Below are 16,418 nucleotides of genomic sequence, written 5' to 3' on the forward strand. Positions count from 1 at the left end.
AAACCCAGAGTCATAAAAAACACGTTTTCGACCCCAATAATAACCCCCGGAGCGTCAAACCGCCGGAGGGGAGTGTTTTGGTACCGGTGGATATATGAGGGACAGCTGGAATCAATCGGATCGAAGATCGGACCGCTCGGAGCGAATCGGCGCAAGCTGCCAGCCGACCGAGTACCTATCGGCGGTACCTGTGGGCATGAGAGGACTCTGCTATGTGGGAAAGCGATGTGGGAAGAGGCCTGAGTAGGTAGCCTTGCCGTCCGGGACCTCCGAATAGCCGACGCTGACGATTATCCACCAGATGGCCGATGGAGAAGAAACATCGACAGGGAAACGTGCATTAGAGTGGATAAATAGGTTGAGGGGTTTCAGCGGGTTTAGGAGTTTGGGTTACGGACTTAGGAGTTAAATGTTCTTGGTTGTTTTTCAGGGTCTCGGGCATGCCCCGAGTGTATTCTGTATTATTAGTAGACTGGGTCCTCGAGACATAAGCGAGGGATATAAATACTGTGTCATTCACTGACTAGCCAAACCATCATCGGCGAAATCAGAGTCTTAACAATATAAATCGTTGATACGCGAGTTACAACTTTATTTGACTATACTTTTGGAATTACTTTACTCTATCGTGACTTCGAACTCTACCTGAACTATTACGTCGAAGACGGTCGAACATCCTACGCTAACTCTAGTGAATCTTTGTTGATAACGTAGCTCGCGGGGCCCGTATCGGATCAAGGAGAATCATACCCGACGTTGACTGAAGAGACCTTGGAGACTTCTACCTTTGTAGCTGTTAGCCGAACTCTGAGCTCTGCGTAGTGTACTCTTGTGGTCTGGTACGCATCCCTCACAGTATATTGTTACTCACAAGTTCACTTGGAGTAACGAAGTCACCTTAAAAAAAAATTATCATCGTTATCCCCTATCACAATGACTACCCGAAGGGATAATTACTTCATAGATACCTCGGCCGTAACTGAGGAGGCCGGAGGAGAAGATTCTATGGTGATATCAAGGGCTGCTAGCCCAGACCCTCTACTTACGGGAGGACCCTCTACACAAACTAGGTCAACGAGTAAACGCTCTGCTCAAGCCCAGTTTGTGAGGAATATGCAGGAATTTTTGGATACCCATGAGGCACAAATGAGGTATCTTGGTGCAGCTGGACAGGCCGTTTGGCAGCAGCTACAAAATCTCCAGGAACAAGTCCAAGGGAGTGGGCAAATCCTGGACAAGAAGGTACGGCAAGAAGCCATTGCCCAAAAACAACATCTGGAATCGCTCTTTGAGCTCGTCTCTAGTGTCCAACAAGTACACGAAGCTGCACGAGCCGCCGACCACAAGGTTCTGGAGCAAAGTCATCTGCAAACCCAGAACCAGCTACAGGAGGCGGAGCGACAACTGAGGATGGTGAGAGAAGAGCGGGAGCAGGAAAAAGGGGAGCAACGAGCTTGGTTTGCGGAATTCAAGCGGTCCGATGCGGAAAGAAACCAACGGATAGCCGAGATGGAGGAACTACTGCGACAACATCTGTCAGTAGCACCTTCCGTGGCAAGTGCTCCCTTAGACCCTAATGCACCCCGAACGGTTCCTGTTGGCAATGGCAAGAAACCCGAAAATGCTGGCCCAGTAGGAGGAAACGCTGGCCCAGTAGGAGGAAATGGAGGCAGGCAACCGGAGGATGCCGGCCCAGTGCGGGGCAATGGTGGCAGAGGACCGGTGGGAGCTGCTCCAGTTGGTGGGAATGGTGGAAATCAACCTCCACAAAACCCACCAAGAGGAAACGTTGGGGGAGACCCAGAACCTTCCGACGACGATGACGACGATAACAGTGAATGGTCGTACGGTCGGAAGAATTGGAGAAGAAACCGAGGCGGGAACCGGAATTCGGCGCCGCCTGAAGACGACGATATGGTAGATTCGCTCGCCAAAATACCCTTTGAGTTCGATAATGCCAGGAAGCATAACCTGCGGCATTGGCTCATGGAGTGCGAGATCTACTTCGAGCAGAAACCTAAGAAGTTCCGAACGGACAGGAACAAGGTACTGTTCGCCGGAACGTATACGTGTGGGTTGGCAAAGGAATGGTTCATGGAATACATCGAGACCAAGATGCTAGGACCGGCAGCCGCGGACTACGCTACTTGGACCCGGTTCCGTCAGGAGATTAGGAAACGTTTCTTAAGCACTCAAGAGGCTATGGAGAACGCGATGAAGATGCAGCAGTTTAAGTACTCTGCTAACATCGGAGACTACCTGACGAGAATGGAGATCATGAACCAGCACGCTCAGATGAAAGGAGCATCCTATCGTGCCGCCCTGCTCCAAGGGCTACCAAATGAAATCCGAGAGCGCCACTCACGCTTCGATCCAACCGAGGACGACTCCGAGTATATCCAACAGTTGGAACGAGCCGGTAAGGCTCATGAGGCTTATCAAGAGCAGATGAAGATGTTGGGGAAAGCGGAGTCGAGAGGAAGGGAGTCGAATAATGGTGGGAACTCGCGGCAGAAGGAGAAGGGGTTTAAGATCAAGGGAAGAGCTCAAACCGAAGAGAAGGAAAAAGGGCAAGATAAGAAGAGCACCAGCAAGAACAAGTCGGGGAATAAGCCAATATACCACGACTACGATGAAGCCACCGAAGGAGTTCCACAGCCGGTCCGAGAACAGCGAAAGACCGATGGAGCCTGTGTGCGATGTGGCCGAAAGGGTCATCTTTGGAAATGGTGTCGTTCAGATGCTAACAGCAGTGCATCTATCTCCTCTTTCTCCCGAAAGCGTACCCGCGATGACGATGGCGACCACGATATGGAACCACCGGAACCCCAACCTCAGAGAAAGCGAATGAGGCACCGTGCTAAGAAGCCGGCTGCGACGGCTGCTGCAGAGTACACCAGTGGGCAAGCGTTTGTGCGAGAACGCGGATCGGAATCTGAGATGGATTTCGATGAGGATTTTTAAAAGGGGACTCTGATGAGTCAGGTCAGGAGTATCCCCAGATTGCTATGTTATCACTGACGGAAAACAACAAAAAAAATATGAAAAGAAAAAGGCAGGAAGGGAGAGCGTCCCAACCGGAGAAAAAACAGAAAATTTTGGAGGAACCTATTCATGGTCCTCGACCTATCGTTAATCAGTTCCTTTGTTTTGCGGAAAAATGTTTACCTTGTAAGGTGTTGTTGGATACTGGTGCAACTGGTCCTGTTTTGTCTGCTGTTTTTGTTGATAGTTTTGAGGTCCCGAAGGTGAAACGAGACGTCCCGGCCCGGGTATTTGGATTTACGGGAGAAGTTATGAAGGGCACGGGACACGCCTTTACACAACCATTAATTATAATGTCAAGGGGGCATCAAACACAGTTGTCATTCGAGATCGCCCCTCTCCCGGTTGGCATCGATGCCATATTACCGAACTGGTGGTTGAAAGAACATAAGCCGGTTATAGGGTCAAATGGGGAAGTTTCCTACGATGGCGAGAATTGCAAAAGTCGATGCTTCACTGACAAGGAACCTCAAATAGAAATGGACGAGGGAGTATTGGACGATCCGGAGGCCCAATTCATCGGTAGCATTTGTCTTTTGGAAGACGAATCGGTTAACCTCCGCGAAACCCTTCCCTCTTGGCTCCATGGGTTCCTTAAAGTCTTCCTACCGTCGGAAGCAGACAAATTACCACCGCATCGATCTTACGACCATGCGATAGATCTTGAACCAGGTAAACAGCCACCATGGGGACCCGTCTACTCCCTATCCGAAGTCGAGCTGAAGGTGCTTCGGGAGTACCTGGACAAAATGTTGCGATTGGGAAAGATTAGGCCGAGCAAATCCCCGGCAGGAGCCCCAATCCTATTTGTGAAGAAGAAGGACGGTAGCCTACGACTTTGCGTTGACTACCGTGGACTTAACCGCGTGTCCATTAAGAACAGGTATCCGTTACCACTTATGGACGAACTACGAGATCGAGTGGCAGGCGCGGTTATCTTCTCGAAGATTGACCTAAAGGAAGGTTACAACCTCATCAGGATCAAAGACGGCGACGAGTGGAAGACAGCATTCCGTACGCGGTACGGACATTTTGAGTACCTCGTCATGCCTTTTGGGCTGGCAAATGCGCCGGCGACCTTCCAGAACATGATGAATGATGCGCTGAGGGAATTTTTGGATCAAGGGGTAGTAGTATACCTTGATGATATCCTAATATATAGCAAGTCTCGAGAGGAACACAGGGAGCTGGTCGGCAAAGTACTTAGCAGGCTACAAGAATACAACCTGGTCGCCAACCCGAAGAAATCGTTCTTCGAGCTCACCGAAATCGAGTTCCTCGGATACATCCTTGCCCCAGCAGGCGTCACCATGGCACTGGATAAGGTTATGTCTGTTACGAATTGGCAAGCCCCGCGTAGCGTTAAGGAAGTACAGATCTTCATGGGCTTTGCCAACTTCTACAGAAGGTTTATCCACAATTTCTCCGGGGTCTGTAAACCCATTACCGATTGTCTCAGGGGTGATGCTAAGAACTTTGTCTGGTCTATGATGGCCCAAGCAGCCTTCGAAAAACTCAAAACCCTATTTACGTCTGCGCCGATCTTGGTACACTTCTCTCCAGATCGCCAGACTATCGTGGAAACGGACGCAAGCGATTTTGCTATCGCCGCAATTCTATCCCAGGTTATTGACGGAAAGACTCACCCTGTTGCCTTTTATTCTCGAAAGCTTAACCCAGCGGAACTCAACTACGACGTCTGGGATAAGGAGATGCTAGGAATTGTGTCGGCCTTCAAGCAATGGCGTCACTACCTCGAAGGACCTAGCCGAACGGTTCTCGTCTACACAGATCATAAGAACTTGGAATATTTCTCAACAACCAAGGTTCTTAACCGACGACAGGCAAGGTGGGCTGAGTCTTTGGCGGAATTTGATTTCAAGATTATTTACCGCCCGGGAACCAAAAATGGGAAGGCAGATGCACTATCGCGACGGCCGGAGTACCGTCCTGAAGGGGGAGGCACGCTTGGGAAACAGCCGATAGACAGGTTCTTTAAGCCCGGACAGTTGGCGGAGGAAGAGTTTGTGGTATCAGCGGTGTCGCTTGCCTCCAAGGGGGTGATTGACTGGTCTAAGAATTTTCTGGATCATGTCAGGCAGGCGGCATCGGGAGACCCGACATGGGTAGGATTGAAAGAGAGAGTTGAGCAAGGGGAGAAGCTGGGGGAATTAAAGGATATCGCTGAGAAAGACGGGCTACTCTTCTATAAGAACCGACTCTACATCCCGGCAGACGACCGTATCAAGATCCGAATCGCACAGGCAGAACACGACTCGAAAGTGGCAGGACACTTTGGACAAGACAAGACACTGGAACTCATCACGCGTAACTTCTATTGGCCAAAAATGAACGAGTGGATTGATGACTACGTTCGGTCATGTGACGAGTGCCAGCGCAACAAACCCAGCCGCCATAAGAAATACGGCGCGCTTCTACCACTGTCCACGCCACATTCTGTCTGGCAATCGATATCAATGGACTTCGTCGTGCAGTTACCGGAATCAAAGGGATATAACCAAATCTGGGTAGTAGTCGATAGGTTCTCGAAGATGTCGCACTTCATCCCCCTAGTAGCAGAAACGACCGCTCAGGATTTAGCGAAGATATTCCTCGGTCAAATCTGGCGACTCCATGGGCTGCCTCTTGATATAGTTTCCGACAGGGACGCCAAGTTTACTTCGAGTTTTTGGGCATCCCTTATGGAATTATTGGACGTGAGGATAAGAATGAGTACGGCTTTCCACCCTCAGACCGACGGGCAAACAGAGCGGGTCAACCAAACCCTCGAACATTACTTACGAGCGTTCTGCAACTATGAGCAAGATGATTGGGCAGAGCTACTCCCTTTGGCGGAGTATGCTTACAACAACTCGGTTACCACCGCCACGGGTCAATCTCCGTTCTATACCAATTACGGTTACAACCCAAGAACCAACTGGCCGACGGAAGCCGAAGTGGTCAACCCAACCAGTGACCTGTACGCTCACTTCATCCGGGGAGTTCATGATTCTGCTCTCGCTCGCTTAACAGATACCAGGGAGAAGATGGGGAAATACTATGATCGAAAAAGGGACGAACCGCCTAACTTCAAGGTGGGAGACATGGTTATGCTCAATGCGACCAATATCAAGACACGTCGCTCCACCAAGAAACTCGATCACAAGAAACTCGGCCCGTTCAAAATTATCCGACTAGCCGGGAAACGAGCCTGCGAACTGGAACTGCCGCCACAAGTCAAAATCCATAATGTGTTCCATATTGAACTCTTGGAACGGTATCGACAAAGCAGTATCCCAGGCCGAGAACAACGTCCCCCAACTCCCGAAGAGGTCGATAAGGAAGGAGAGGTGCTGTACGAAGTGGAAAGTATCGTGGGGAGCCGGAAAAGCAGAAGAGGATTAGTGGAATACCTGGTGAAATGGCGGGGCTATTCGATGAGTGACTGTACGTATCAAGTCATGGACGCTATGGATGAGGAAGTACTTGACCTTGTCCGCGACTTCCATCGAAGGAACCCCAAGGCCGTGAAGGACCAACGCCTGAGACTATAGAGGTACCCTACGGGGCTAAGTCCTTCCCCTCCACAGACACCGCGGGTGATATGTGGAGCAGGTTTACTGGAACCATAGTCTGTCAGAAGATGTCCCGAGACGTGACACCCTGGAAGGGGGGTAAGCTGTTACGGGCATGCCAAGCATTTACGGGAGTAAGAGAAAGGCTAGTAGATACCCCAATACCCTCTGTACGCTAATATCAACTCTGGACCACACTCGCGGAGTGTGGTGCGACCAAATTACGACCAAAAAACCCAGAGTCATAAAAAACACGTTTTCGACCCCAATAATAACCCCCGGAGCGTTAAACCGCCGGAGGGGAGTGTTTTGGTACCGGTGGATATATGAGGGACAGCTGGAATCAATCGGATCGAAGATCGGACCGCTCGGAGCGAATCGGCGCAAGCTGCCAGCCGACCGAGTACCTATCGGCGGTACCTGTGGGCATGAGAGGACTCTGCTATGTGGGAAAGCGATGTGGGAAGAGGCCTGAGTAGGTAGCCTTGCCGTCCGAGACCTCCGAATAGCCGACGCTGACGATTATCCACCAGATGGCCGATGGAGAAGAAACATCGACAGGGAAACGTGCATTAGAGTGGATAAATAGGTTGAGGGGTTTCAGCGGGTTTAGGAGTTTGGGTTACGGACTTAGGAGTTAAATGTTCTTGGTTGTTTTTCAGGGTCTCGGGCATGCCCCGAGTGTATTCTGTATTATTAGTAGACTGGGTCCTCGAGACATAAGCGAGGGATATAAATACTGTGTCATTCACTGACTAGCCAAACCATCATCGGCGAAATCAGAGTCTTAACAATATAAATCGTTGATACGCGAGTTACAACTTTATTTGACTATACTTTTGGAATTACTTTACTCTATCGTGACTTCGAACTCTACCTGAACTATTACGTCGAAGACGGTCGAACATCCTACGCTAACTCTAGTGAATCTTTGTTGATAACGTAGCTCGCGGGGCCCGTATCGGATCAAGGAGAATCATACCCGACGTTGACTGAAGAGACCTTGGAGACTTCTACCTTTGTAGCTGTTAGCCGAACTCTGAGCTCTGCGTAGTGTACTCTTGTGGTCTGGTACGCATCCCTCACAGCTACTGACAGGTGTTGTCGCAGTAGTTCCTCCATCTCGGCTATCCGTTGGTTTCTTATCTCATCGGACTGCTTGAATTGCGCAAACATAGCCCGTTGTTCCCCTTTCTCCTGCTCCCGCTCTTCTCGTACCATCCTCAGCTGTCGCTCCGCTTCCAACAGTTGGTTCTGGGTAATCCGATGGTTACGGTCCAGAACCTCGTGGTCGGCGGCTCGTGCGGTTTCTTGCATTTGTTGGACATGGGTAACGAGCTCAAAGAGCGACTCGAGATGTTGTTTTTGGGCAATGGCTTCTTGCCGTACTTTCTTATCCAGGATTTGTCCACTCCCTTGGACTTGCTCCTGGAGGTTTTGTAGCTGCTGCCAAACGGCCTGTCCAGCTGCACCAAGATACCTCATTTGTGCCTCATGGGTATCCAAAAACTCCTGCATATTCCTCACGAACTGGGCTTGAGCAGAGCGTTTACTCGATTGCCTAGTTGTTGTAGAGGGTCCTCCCGTGAGTAGGGGGTCTGGGCTAGCAGCCCTTGATATCACCATAGAATCTTCTCCTCCGGCCTCCTCAGTCACGGCCGAGGTATCTATGAAGTAATTATCCCTTCGGGTAGTCATTGTGATAGGGGATAACGATAATAGTTCTTTTCTTTGAGGTGACTTCGTTACTCCATGTAACGGAGCCATTTCAACTGTCTGGTGTATGAGTACACACAGGGCCCGGTTACATGCTGAGAGTTATTGTTAGAAGCCCGTTGCACGGTGATATGCAAGTACCGGCAGTGTGGTTAGCTACCAGCTGTTAGAGTAACTACATTCCGGGCGCTAGGAAGCGGATCTATTCATGGGAGCAATGACTGACGAGTCTATGCCTCGCCAGTGACTAGAAGACCGGCCAGAGTGAAGCTCTGATTGACCGGTGATCCTCTGTATCCTCTAAGCATTGTAAGTCCGCCGAAAGGCAGGGACTCTGCTAGGAAAGTCTACAATAAGCGCAAGCTCTACAGCAATGATTAAGCTTACACCTGAGCGGCAGCTCATTCATGCAGGTCCTCGGTTGTGTGGCAACCAAGGCTGCAGGTGTTACAAAGGCTTTGACTAAGGGTGGTTGCCTCGGGTATCGGAAACACCTGCTGACGCTTAGAGAAAAGCGGGGTAGCGGTGGTATTGTTTCCGGTACTGAGGGAAGGCCCACCGGAACTTAGTAAGGAGTTAGGAGCAGAGAATAGAGGCCTTCGGAGTATAAGTACTCAGGTTCATTCTCGCCCTTCAGTCCTGTTCTCTCCAGTCTTCATCAGAAAGAAAACCAAGTTCTTATCGGTAGCAGAGCCCTTAAAGATTATTGAGTTCTAGCGATAGTATCTTTGAATAATCTGCAACCTGATTGTCTATCTTGCACGGCCGTCTCTATTCTATACAAATCTATTTCTCTTAGAAAGGACCCCCGTTACAGATAATCTTTAAGGCTCAAGTCACCTTCAGATTATTCTTCCTCTATACAAAATGTCCGCCCTCTCGGCTCCAGATGCACCCCTTCAGATTGAATGGCAGCCGGTGCCCCTCCAACTTGATGCCACCGGGCAGACACAGCTTGTTAAGAAACCCAGGACCGCTCTACAGGCCTATATTCCCGGCTGTGAGCCTGCCTGGCAGGATACCGATGAGGTTTCCTTACAACAGTTCTTCACAGAGCTTCAGACCTACCTCCAGCACAGTCTGCAGAGTCAGTTGAATCGAGGCAGTCAGGCACTGCTCATTGTACAAGAGCGCCAGGCAGCACAGAATGCTCTGATGGCAGAAGCTCTAGAGTACATGAGGTCGGAAGTCAACTCTGTTCAGGAAGAGCTCCGGAAGTATGCAGAAAGAGATGAACTGACTGCCGATGTTGATGCCATGGAGATTGAGTGGACAAATCCGGCCACTCCACCAGACTTTGTTGCCGAGATACAGAGAGCTCTTGATGAAGGAAGGTTGGTGGTGGGTAGACCAGCAACTCCGGCACCACTTTCAGTCTCCAGGTCCTCTTCCAGAGCAGCTACCAGGACAATGCAGCGGAAGACCAGCCCCTTTGCAGCATTTCCGGTCCGATCCACTAGGAGAGTTATCCCTATTGTGCAGCCAGCGGTGGGGGCTTCACCCTTACCACCTAGCCGCTTCGGTGGAACACATCCACTCCTTGGAGGAGCCGACCGATCCTTTGACTATGAAGGAGAGTTTTTCTCAGGTGCAGGCCGAGGACCTCCTAGTCCGCTAGCTAGGAACCCAGGAAGGTTTACCATGTCTGGGGCTGCTCAACCAGCAGCAACCTCACCACTGGCCAGCAACCCGGCACCAGTAGCACCTGTGGCCCCTCCTGCTGCGGCCGCCGCTCCCCCTCCAGCTCAGGCACAGGGAGGAAGTGGCGGAAATCAGAACCCTCCACCTCCAGCAGCCCGCGCTCCCGCTCCAGGAGATTCGGATAATTCTGACAGCTCAGACTCGGAACCAGAAGGTGGTAACAGAAGAGATTGGCGGAGATACCTTAAGAAGAAGTTGGAGAAGCAACAGAAGAATCTGTTGGCAATGATGTCCCAGCAGTATCAACCTCCGACCACCTCCCACCCTTCTACTTCCACCAGAGCTCGAGAACCAAAGGCACCACCACCCTCTAAGTTTCAGGGCAAGGCGGAGCAAGTGGAAACCTTTATCCGGCAATGTGAGAATGTGTTCTCCATTGAGAGCCTGTCCTTTACCTCTGAGGAGGTTAAGATCCGATATGCAGGCAACTTGATGGAAGGCGAGGCAGCGATCCGATGGTATGAGGCATACCACAATTCAATTGATCAAGCCTCCGCCAACCGTCTTGCTGGAATGCCGGTGCAGTTGGATCAGAGATGGAAGCGCTGGGACTCCTTTGTGGATGCTTTTAGAGCAGCCTTCGGTGAAGCCATCTCTCGAGATGATGCTGTAACCCAATGGAATACCCTTACCCACACAGCCCGAGGAGGAATTGATCTCTTCCTGAATACTATTATTCAGCTGATGTGGAAGACTGGCTATGAGGGTCAGTTGGTGGATGATAAGATTAACAATTCCCTCCTTGCGGACCTAGGCATGAGTTGGGCTCTTTTTAATCCCAAGCCAAAGTCTTTGATGGAGCGGATAGCTGCCCTAAGAGAGTTAGGACACACACATGAGAGGTACCAAGGGATGGCAGCTGAGAAAGCGCCCCCTCGGACCAAGAAGGATCCTCCTGCTCAGAAGGACCAGCAGCCTAAGAGGAAAAGAGAAGCCGCGAGCTCCTCCGGACCTCAGAAGACTCCTGGGCCTAAAGACAAAGCGGTGGAACTGAAGGGTATCCCGGGGGATATTCTAGAAGAAAGAAGGAAAGCAGAAGTATGCTTGAAGGTATGACCTTCCGGTACTCCCTATATCACGGGGACTATAGGCGATAGACTGTGGTGCCAAGGAATACAACCTAGGTAGTGACGTAGACGTGGACGTAGACGTAAAGGTATACTTTGACTATGGACTATGGGTGGCTCTACCTGGTATGATAAACCGGTTGGAGCCCTATGACGTAGTGCGAACAAAGAATAGTATTCGTAGAATAAAATACAGAGGTTGCGTAAGGAAGAAAGAGAAGAAGGAAAACAGACAAAAGCACGAAACAACGCCTCCTTATATATCCATCCATAATTCAACGATGACTAATACCTTCGCGTAACAGAAACCCAAAGAACATAACAGAAATCCCCATTACAAATCCTAATTCCACTGCACGATACCTCCTTCCCTCATCCCAGTTCATCACATAGCCGAAATACGTAGCTGCCGTTACACCCTATTGGTAGAGTGCATAGACTGACTTGTGCAATAGTGCGGCAAGTCCAGACACAAATGGACCGATTGTTGGTCCAAGGAACCTACTGTTGTCCGAGTGGCCGCAGTGAGAGTACAAAAGCGGAAAAGAGGGAATGGCAAGTCCAACTCTCAGAAGAAGGCTAAAGTGGCTGCTGTTGTAGCAGAAGATCCACTTGTTGTACTCCCGGAGGTTACAGAAGATTTTATTTTGCAGCCTGAGCAAGACTCGGACAATGAAATTCTCTGGTAGAAAAGTGTCTGTTTGAGTCTATGTTTACTAGTTTTCTTTTATATGGGTTTTTCGGTTTCTATGTTTCTCTTGAATAAATTATGATTGTGTTTCTGCCTATTTGATTGCTCCAAGCACTCTGAGGATGGGTTTAAGACCCGAAACAGCTGGCCTGTCAGTGCTCTACCAAAGTTACATTTGCTACCAAGACACTTCCAAACCGCTGCCAAAAAAGACCACTACACAATACATCTGCTATATTACCGCTTGGGAACAGAACCAAAGGATCTCTGATCTTAGTAGTGCCCGAAGCTATTAGCTATGTTGAAAAGACAAAGAGAAACAAGTTCGGAACCCGCTGTTAAGCAAAGAAGGTTGGAGCAAAGGCTTCCCTCCTTACCAGTACATGGAAAAAGACCTATACTGAAGGCAGGACTGTCATGGACAGTCAAAGGAGAGGATGAAGGCGCCCAAGGGTCTTTCCTGTTTGACACCGGTTGTACAGGAGCAATCCTCAACCAGAGTTTTGTCAGAAAGCATGGAATTCCCTTAGTGCGGCGGGATCAACCTCTGACAATGTTTGATGCTCAAGGAGATATCATGATGGGAGGAGGTGAGTATTACACTCACCCAGTCCGCATGACTATGGGAGATCATAAAGAGACACTCCGATGGGAAGTGGCTACTTTGGAGGAAGGAATGACCGGTTACCTGCCAATTAGTTGGGCTAGGAAGCATAACCCGGACATTAACTGGGAACTCAATACCATGAGCTGGAGGAGTGACTACTGCAAGCAGAATTGTCTCCCAGCGGCCACCAAGATCGAACTGATCTCTCCATACCAAATGTTGGAGGAAGAAGAGACAGTCTATCAATTGGTTGGTTCAGTATGGCATGATGAGGACGGAGGTGATATTGCTGAGAAGATACACCACCTGTACCGGGATTGGGCTGATGTGTTCAGTCAAGAGAAGATTGAGGAAATGCCGCCGCATTCCCCTAATGATTTGAAGATCAAACTCTTGCCTGGCACCGCTCCCCCATTTGGCCCGCTATATCCATGTTCCGCTCCCGAGTTGAAGGCCCTCCGAGAGTACCTGGACAAAGAATTGTCTTCAGGAAAGATCTCTAGATCTAACAGCCCTGCTGCGGCGCCCATACTGTTCATTCCTAAGAAGGATGGGACATTGCGGATTTGTGTGGACTATAGAGGATTGAACAAGGTCACTGTCAAGGACAAGTACCCACTGCCTATCATGAGTGAGCTCAGAGACAGGTTGTTCAAGGCCAAGATCTTCACAAATATAGACCTAAAGAACGGCTTCAATTTGATCAGGATAGCAGAAGGTGATGAGTGGAAAACCGCTTTCAGAACCCGCTATGGACTGTATCAGTATAATGTGATGCCATTTGGTCTATGCAATGCTCCCTCCGCTTTCCAGGCAATGATCAATGATGTGCTAAAGGAACTACTGGATGAAGGAGTAGTTGTCTATATTGATGACATCCTCATCTACTCGGAGACTGAGAAAGAGCATGAGCTATTGGTCAAGAAGGTATTACAGAAGCTTAGGGAAGCTAAGCTCTGTGCCTCGATCAGTAAGACGTCCTTCCATGTCCGAGAAGTAGAATACCTAGGCTATCACATCTCGGAGAAAGGAGTATCTATGTCAGAAGACAAGGTGGAGGCAGTTAAGGAATGGCCGGTCCCTGAGAATATCAAGGCAGTACAGGCATTCCTCGGATTTGCAAACTTCTATCGCCGCTTTATTGAAGGCTTCAGTAAAGTTTGCAAGCCATTAACTGACCTCCTGCAAAAAAACAAGAAATGGTATTGGACAGCAGCACATGAGCAGGCCTTTGAAGAACTCAAAAGGCTGTTCACAAGCGCTCCAATCCTCCTTCATTTTGACCCTAGTAGGAAAACGGTGGTCGAGACAGATGCCAGTGATTTTGCCAAGGGAGCGGTGCTCTCTCAGTATGGGGATGATGGGAAGCTACATCCGGTGGCATTCTATTCTAAGAAGTTCTCCCCCGCTGAGATCAACTATGACATTCATGATAAGGAAATGGGAGCTATTGTAGCCTCTTTCCGGGAATGGGAACACATGCTCAAATCTTGTGAGCAAGAGATCACGGTTTTCACAGACCACAAGAACTTGGAGTATTTTAATTCTACCAAGGTTCTCACTAGGCGGCAAGCTAGATGGTCCGAGGACCTAGCAGGCTACAATTTCAAAGTTGTCTACAGACCGGGAGAAAAGAATGGCAAGACTGATGTGCTATCTAGGCACTGGGATCACCGCCTTGGAGAGGGAGGTGAAACTCTGCAGCCGGAGCCACAGATCTTTTTTAGGCCAGGTCAATTGGTTTTGGATCCTGCAAAGCTAGCGGCTGTCAGGGTGAATCAATTGCAGAATACATTCTTAGAGCGCCTATACACGGCTGCTAAAGAGGATAGTTTCTGGCAGGAATTGCACCGCTCCCTGGTTGAAAGGAAACCAAATTTGGACCAGAACTTGTCGGTCAAGAACGGTCTCATCTTCTACAAGAATAGATGGTATATACCCAAAGACAAGAAGCTTCAGATGGAAATACTGTCCGATACCCATGACTCTAAGGTGGCGGGTCACTTTGGCCAATTTAAGACACTTGAGCGGGTGAAAAACAACTTCTTTTGGCCCAACATGGATAAGGATGTTGAGGAATATGTCCGGAGCTGTGACAGCTGCCAGAGGAATAAAACCTCCAGACATAAGAAGTTTGGTATGCTCCAACCGTTGGAGATACCCTATCGGCCGTGGACTTCCATCTCTATGGACTTCATTGTGGGATTACCGGAATCTAGTGGGTTTACAAAGATCTGGGTAATAGTGGACCGTTTTTCGAAGATGGCACATTACATCCCTCTTCCTACCCTCAATAAAACGGAAGATTTGGCTAAGTTGTTCTTGAAGGAAGTTTGGAGACTCCATGGTTTACCTGATGACATAGTCTCGGACAGAGATAGCAGGTTCATCTCTCACTTTTGGCAATCTCTCATGAGTCTCCTCAATGTGAAGCTGAAGATGTCCACATCTTTCCACCCCCAAACGGACGGCCAAACAGAAAGAGTTAATCAGACCCTGGAACATTACTTGCGGAGTTATTGTTCATATCAACAGGATGACTGGGCAGAACTCTTGCCTGTGGCAGAGTATGCTTATAACTCGGCGGTCTCTGAGTCTACCAAAGTATCGGCTTTTTATGCCAACTATGGATATGAACCCAGGACCAACTGGCCGGCCCCAAAGGAAGGAGTAGAATGGAACAATCCAGCAAGCGAGGTCATGATATCTCAATGGGAATCTATCTGGCAGGCTATGAACGCCAGCTTGGGTAAAGCTAGATTAAGGATGGCCCGGTGGTATGATGCACATACCCTGGCACCACCTGAAATCAAGCCCGGAGATGAAGTTATGTTGGACCGGCGCAATGTGCAAACAAAGCGGCCTTTGGGAAAACTGGATCAGAAGAAGATGGGACCCTTTAAGGTCTTAGAAGCTATTGGTACTCGTGCCTACAAGCTCTCTCTTCCCCCCCAGATGGGAATCCACCCGGTCTTTCATGTCTCTCTCCTAGAACCCTACAGAGCACCGGTAGATCCTGAGAGAAGAGTTCCCCCACCGGAACCCGAAGAGGTTGAGGGAGAACAGAACTGGGTTGTCCGAGAGGTAGCTGATAGCCGGGTCAATAAGAAGAGAAGACGAGTGGAATATCTAGTGCTGTGGGAAGGTTATGGGAACGAGGATGCTACATGGGAACCTTGGGAGCATCTCAAGAAGAGTGCTGAAGAAGCCCTTCGGGATTTCCATATGAGGTATCCTAAGAAACCCAAGGACAAGCGGATTGTTGGGGTGTAGACTATTTCCTTTGGGTTTTCATTTCCTTGCATATCACGGAGTTTCTTGTCATATAGAATGGATGGTAATAGAATAGTTATAGATCTCGGAGACCAAGATCCTGGAAGAGGGGAGTGGTGTAACGGAGCCATTTCAACTGTCTGGTGTATGAGTACACACAGGGCCCGGTTACATGCTGAGAGTTATTGTTAGAAGCCAGTTGCACGGTGATATGCAAGTACCGGCAGTGTGGTTAGCTACCAGCTGTTAGAGTAACTACATTCCGGGCGCTAGGAAGCGGATCTATTCATGGGAGCAATGACTGACGAGTCTATGCCTCGCCAGTGACTAGAAGACCGGCCAGAGTGAAGCTCTGATTGACCGGTGATCCTCTGTATCCTCTAAGCATTGTAAGTCCGCCGAAAGGCAGGGACTCTGCTAGGAAAGTCTACAATAAGCGCAAGCTCTACAGCAATGATTAAGCTTACACCTGAGCGGCAGCTCATTCATGCAGGTCCTCGGTTGTGTGGCAACCAAGGCTGCAGGTGTTACAAAGGCTTTGACTAAGGGTGGTTGCCTCGGGTATCGGAAACACCTGCTGACGCTTAGAGAAAAGCGGGGTAGCGGTGGTATTGTTTCCGGTACTGAGGAAAAGGCCCACCGGAACTTAGTAAGGAGTTAGGAGCAGAGAATAGAGGCCTTCGGAGTATAAGTACTCAGGTTCATTCTCGCCCTTCAGTCCTGTTCTCTCCAGTCTTCATCAG

The 16,418-nt window shown here is 49.5% G+C and overlaps 4 protein-coding genes across 4 annotated transcripts; 3 read left to right on the forward strand and 1 right to left on the reverse strand.

The window, feature by feature from the left end:
• Positions 1-933: 933 nt before the first annotated feature.
• H6S33_011417 (uncharacterized protein) lies at positions 934-2,964 on the forward strand (the record flags this gene model as incomplete). The annotated part of the gene is made up of 1 exon (XM_044842776.1): positions 934-2,964. One exon carries the CDS (start codon positions 934-936, stop codon positions 2,962-2,964), a length of 2,031 nt encoding a protein of 676 aa, XP_044696185.1.
• Positions 2,965-3,041: 77 nt separating this feature from the next.
• H6S33_011418 (uncharacterized protein) lies at positions 3,042-6,599 on the forward strand (the record flags this gene model as incomplete). Its single annotated transcript, XM_044842777.1, has 1 exon — positions 3,042-6,599. The coding sequence occupies one exon, from the start codon at positions 3,042-3,044 to the stop codon at positions 6,597-6,599; it is 3,558 nt and encodes a 1,185-aa protein (XP_044696186.1).
• Positions 6,600-7,586: 987 nt separating this feature from the next.
• H6S33_011419 (uncharacterized protein) lies at positions 7,587-8,318 on the reverse strand (the record flags this gene model as incomplete). The annotated part of the gene is made up of 1 exon (XM_044842778.1): positions 7,587-8,318. One exon carries the CDS (start codon positions 8,316-8,318, stop codon positions 7,587-7,589), a length of 732 nt encoding a protein of 243 aa, XP_044696187.1.
• Positions 8,319-12,093: 3,775 nt separating this feature from the next.
• H6S33_011420 (uncharacterized protein) lies at positions 12,094-15,675 on the forward strand (the record flags this gene model as incomplete). Its single annotated transcript, XM_044842779.1, has 1 exon — positions 12,094-15,675. One exon carries the CDS (start codon positions 12,094-12,096, stop codon positions 15,673-15,675), a length of 3,582 nt encoding a protein of 1,193 aa, XP_044696188.1.
• Positions 15,676-16,418: the final 743 nt, after the last annotated feature.

The sequence above is a fragment of the Morchella sextelata genome (assembly GCF_020137385.1).
Source record: "Morchella sextelata strain SCLS chromosome Unknown scls_6, whole genome shotgun sequence".
Lineage (NCBI taxonomy): Eukaryota > Fungi > Ascomycota > Pezizomycetes > Pezizales > Morchellaceae > Morchella > Morchella sextelata.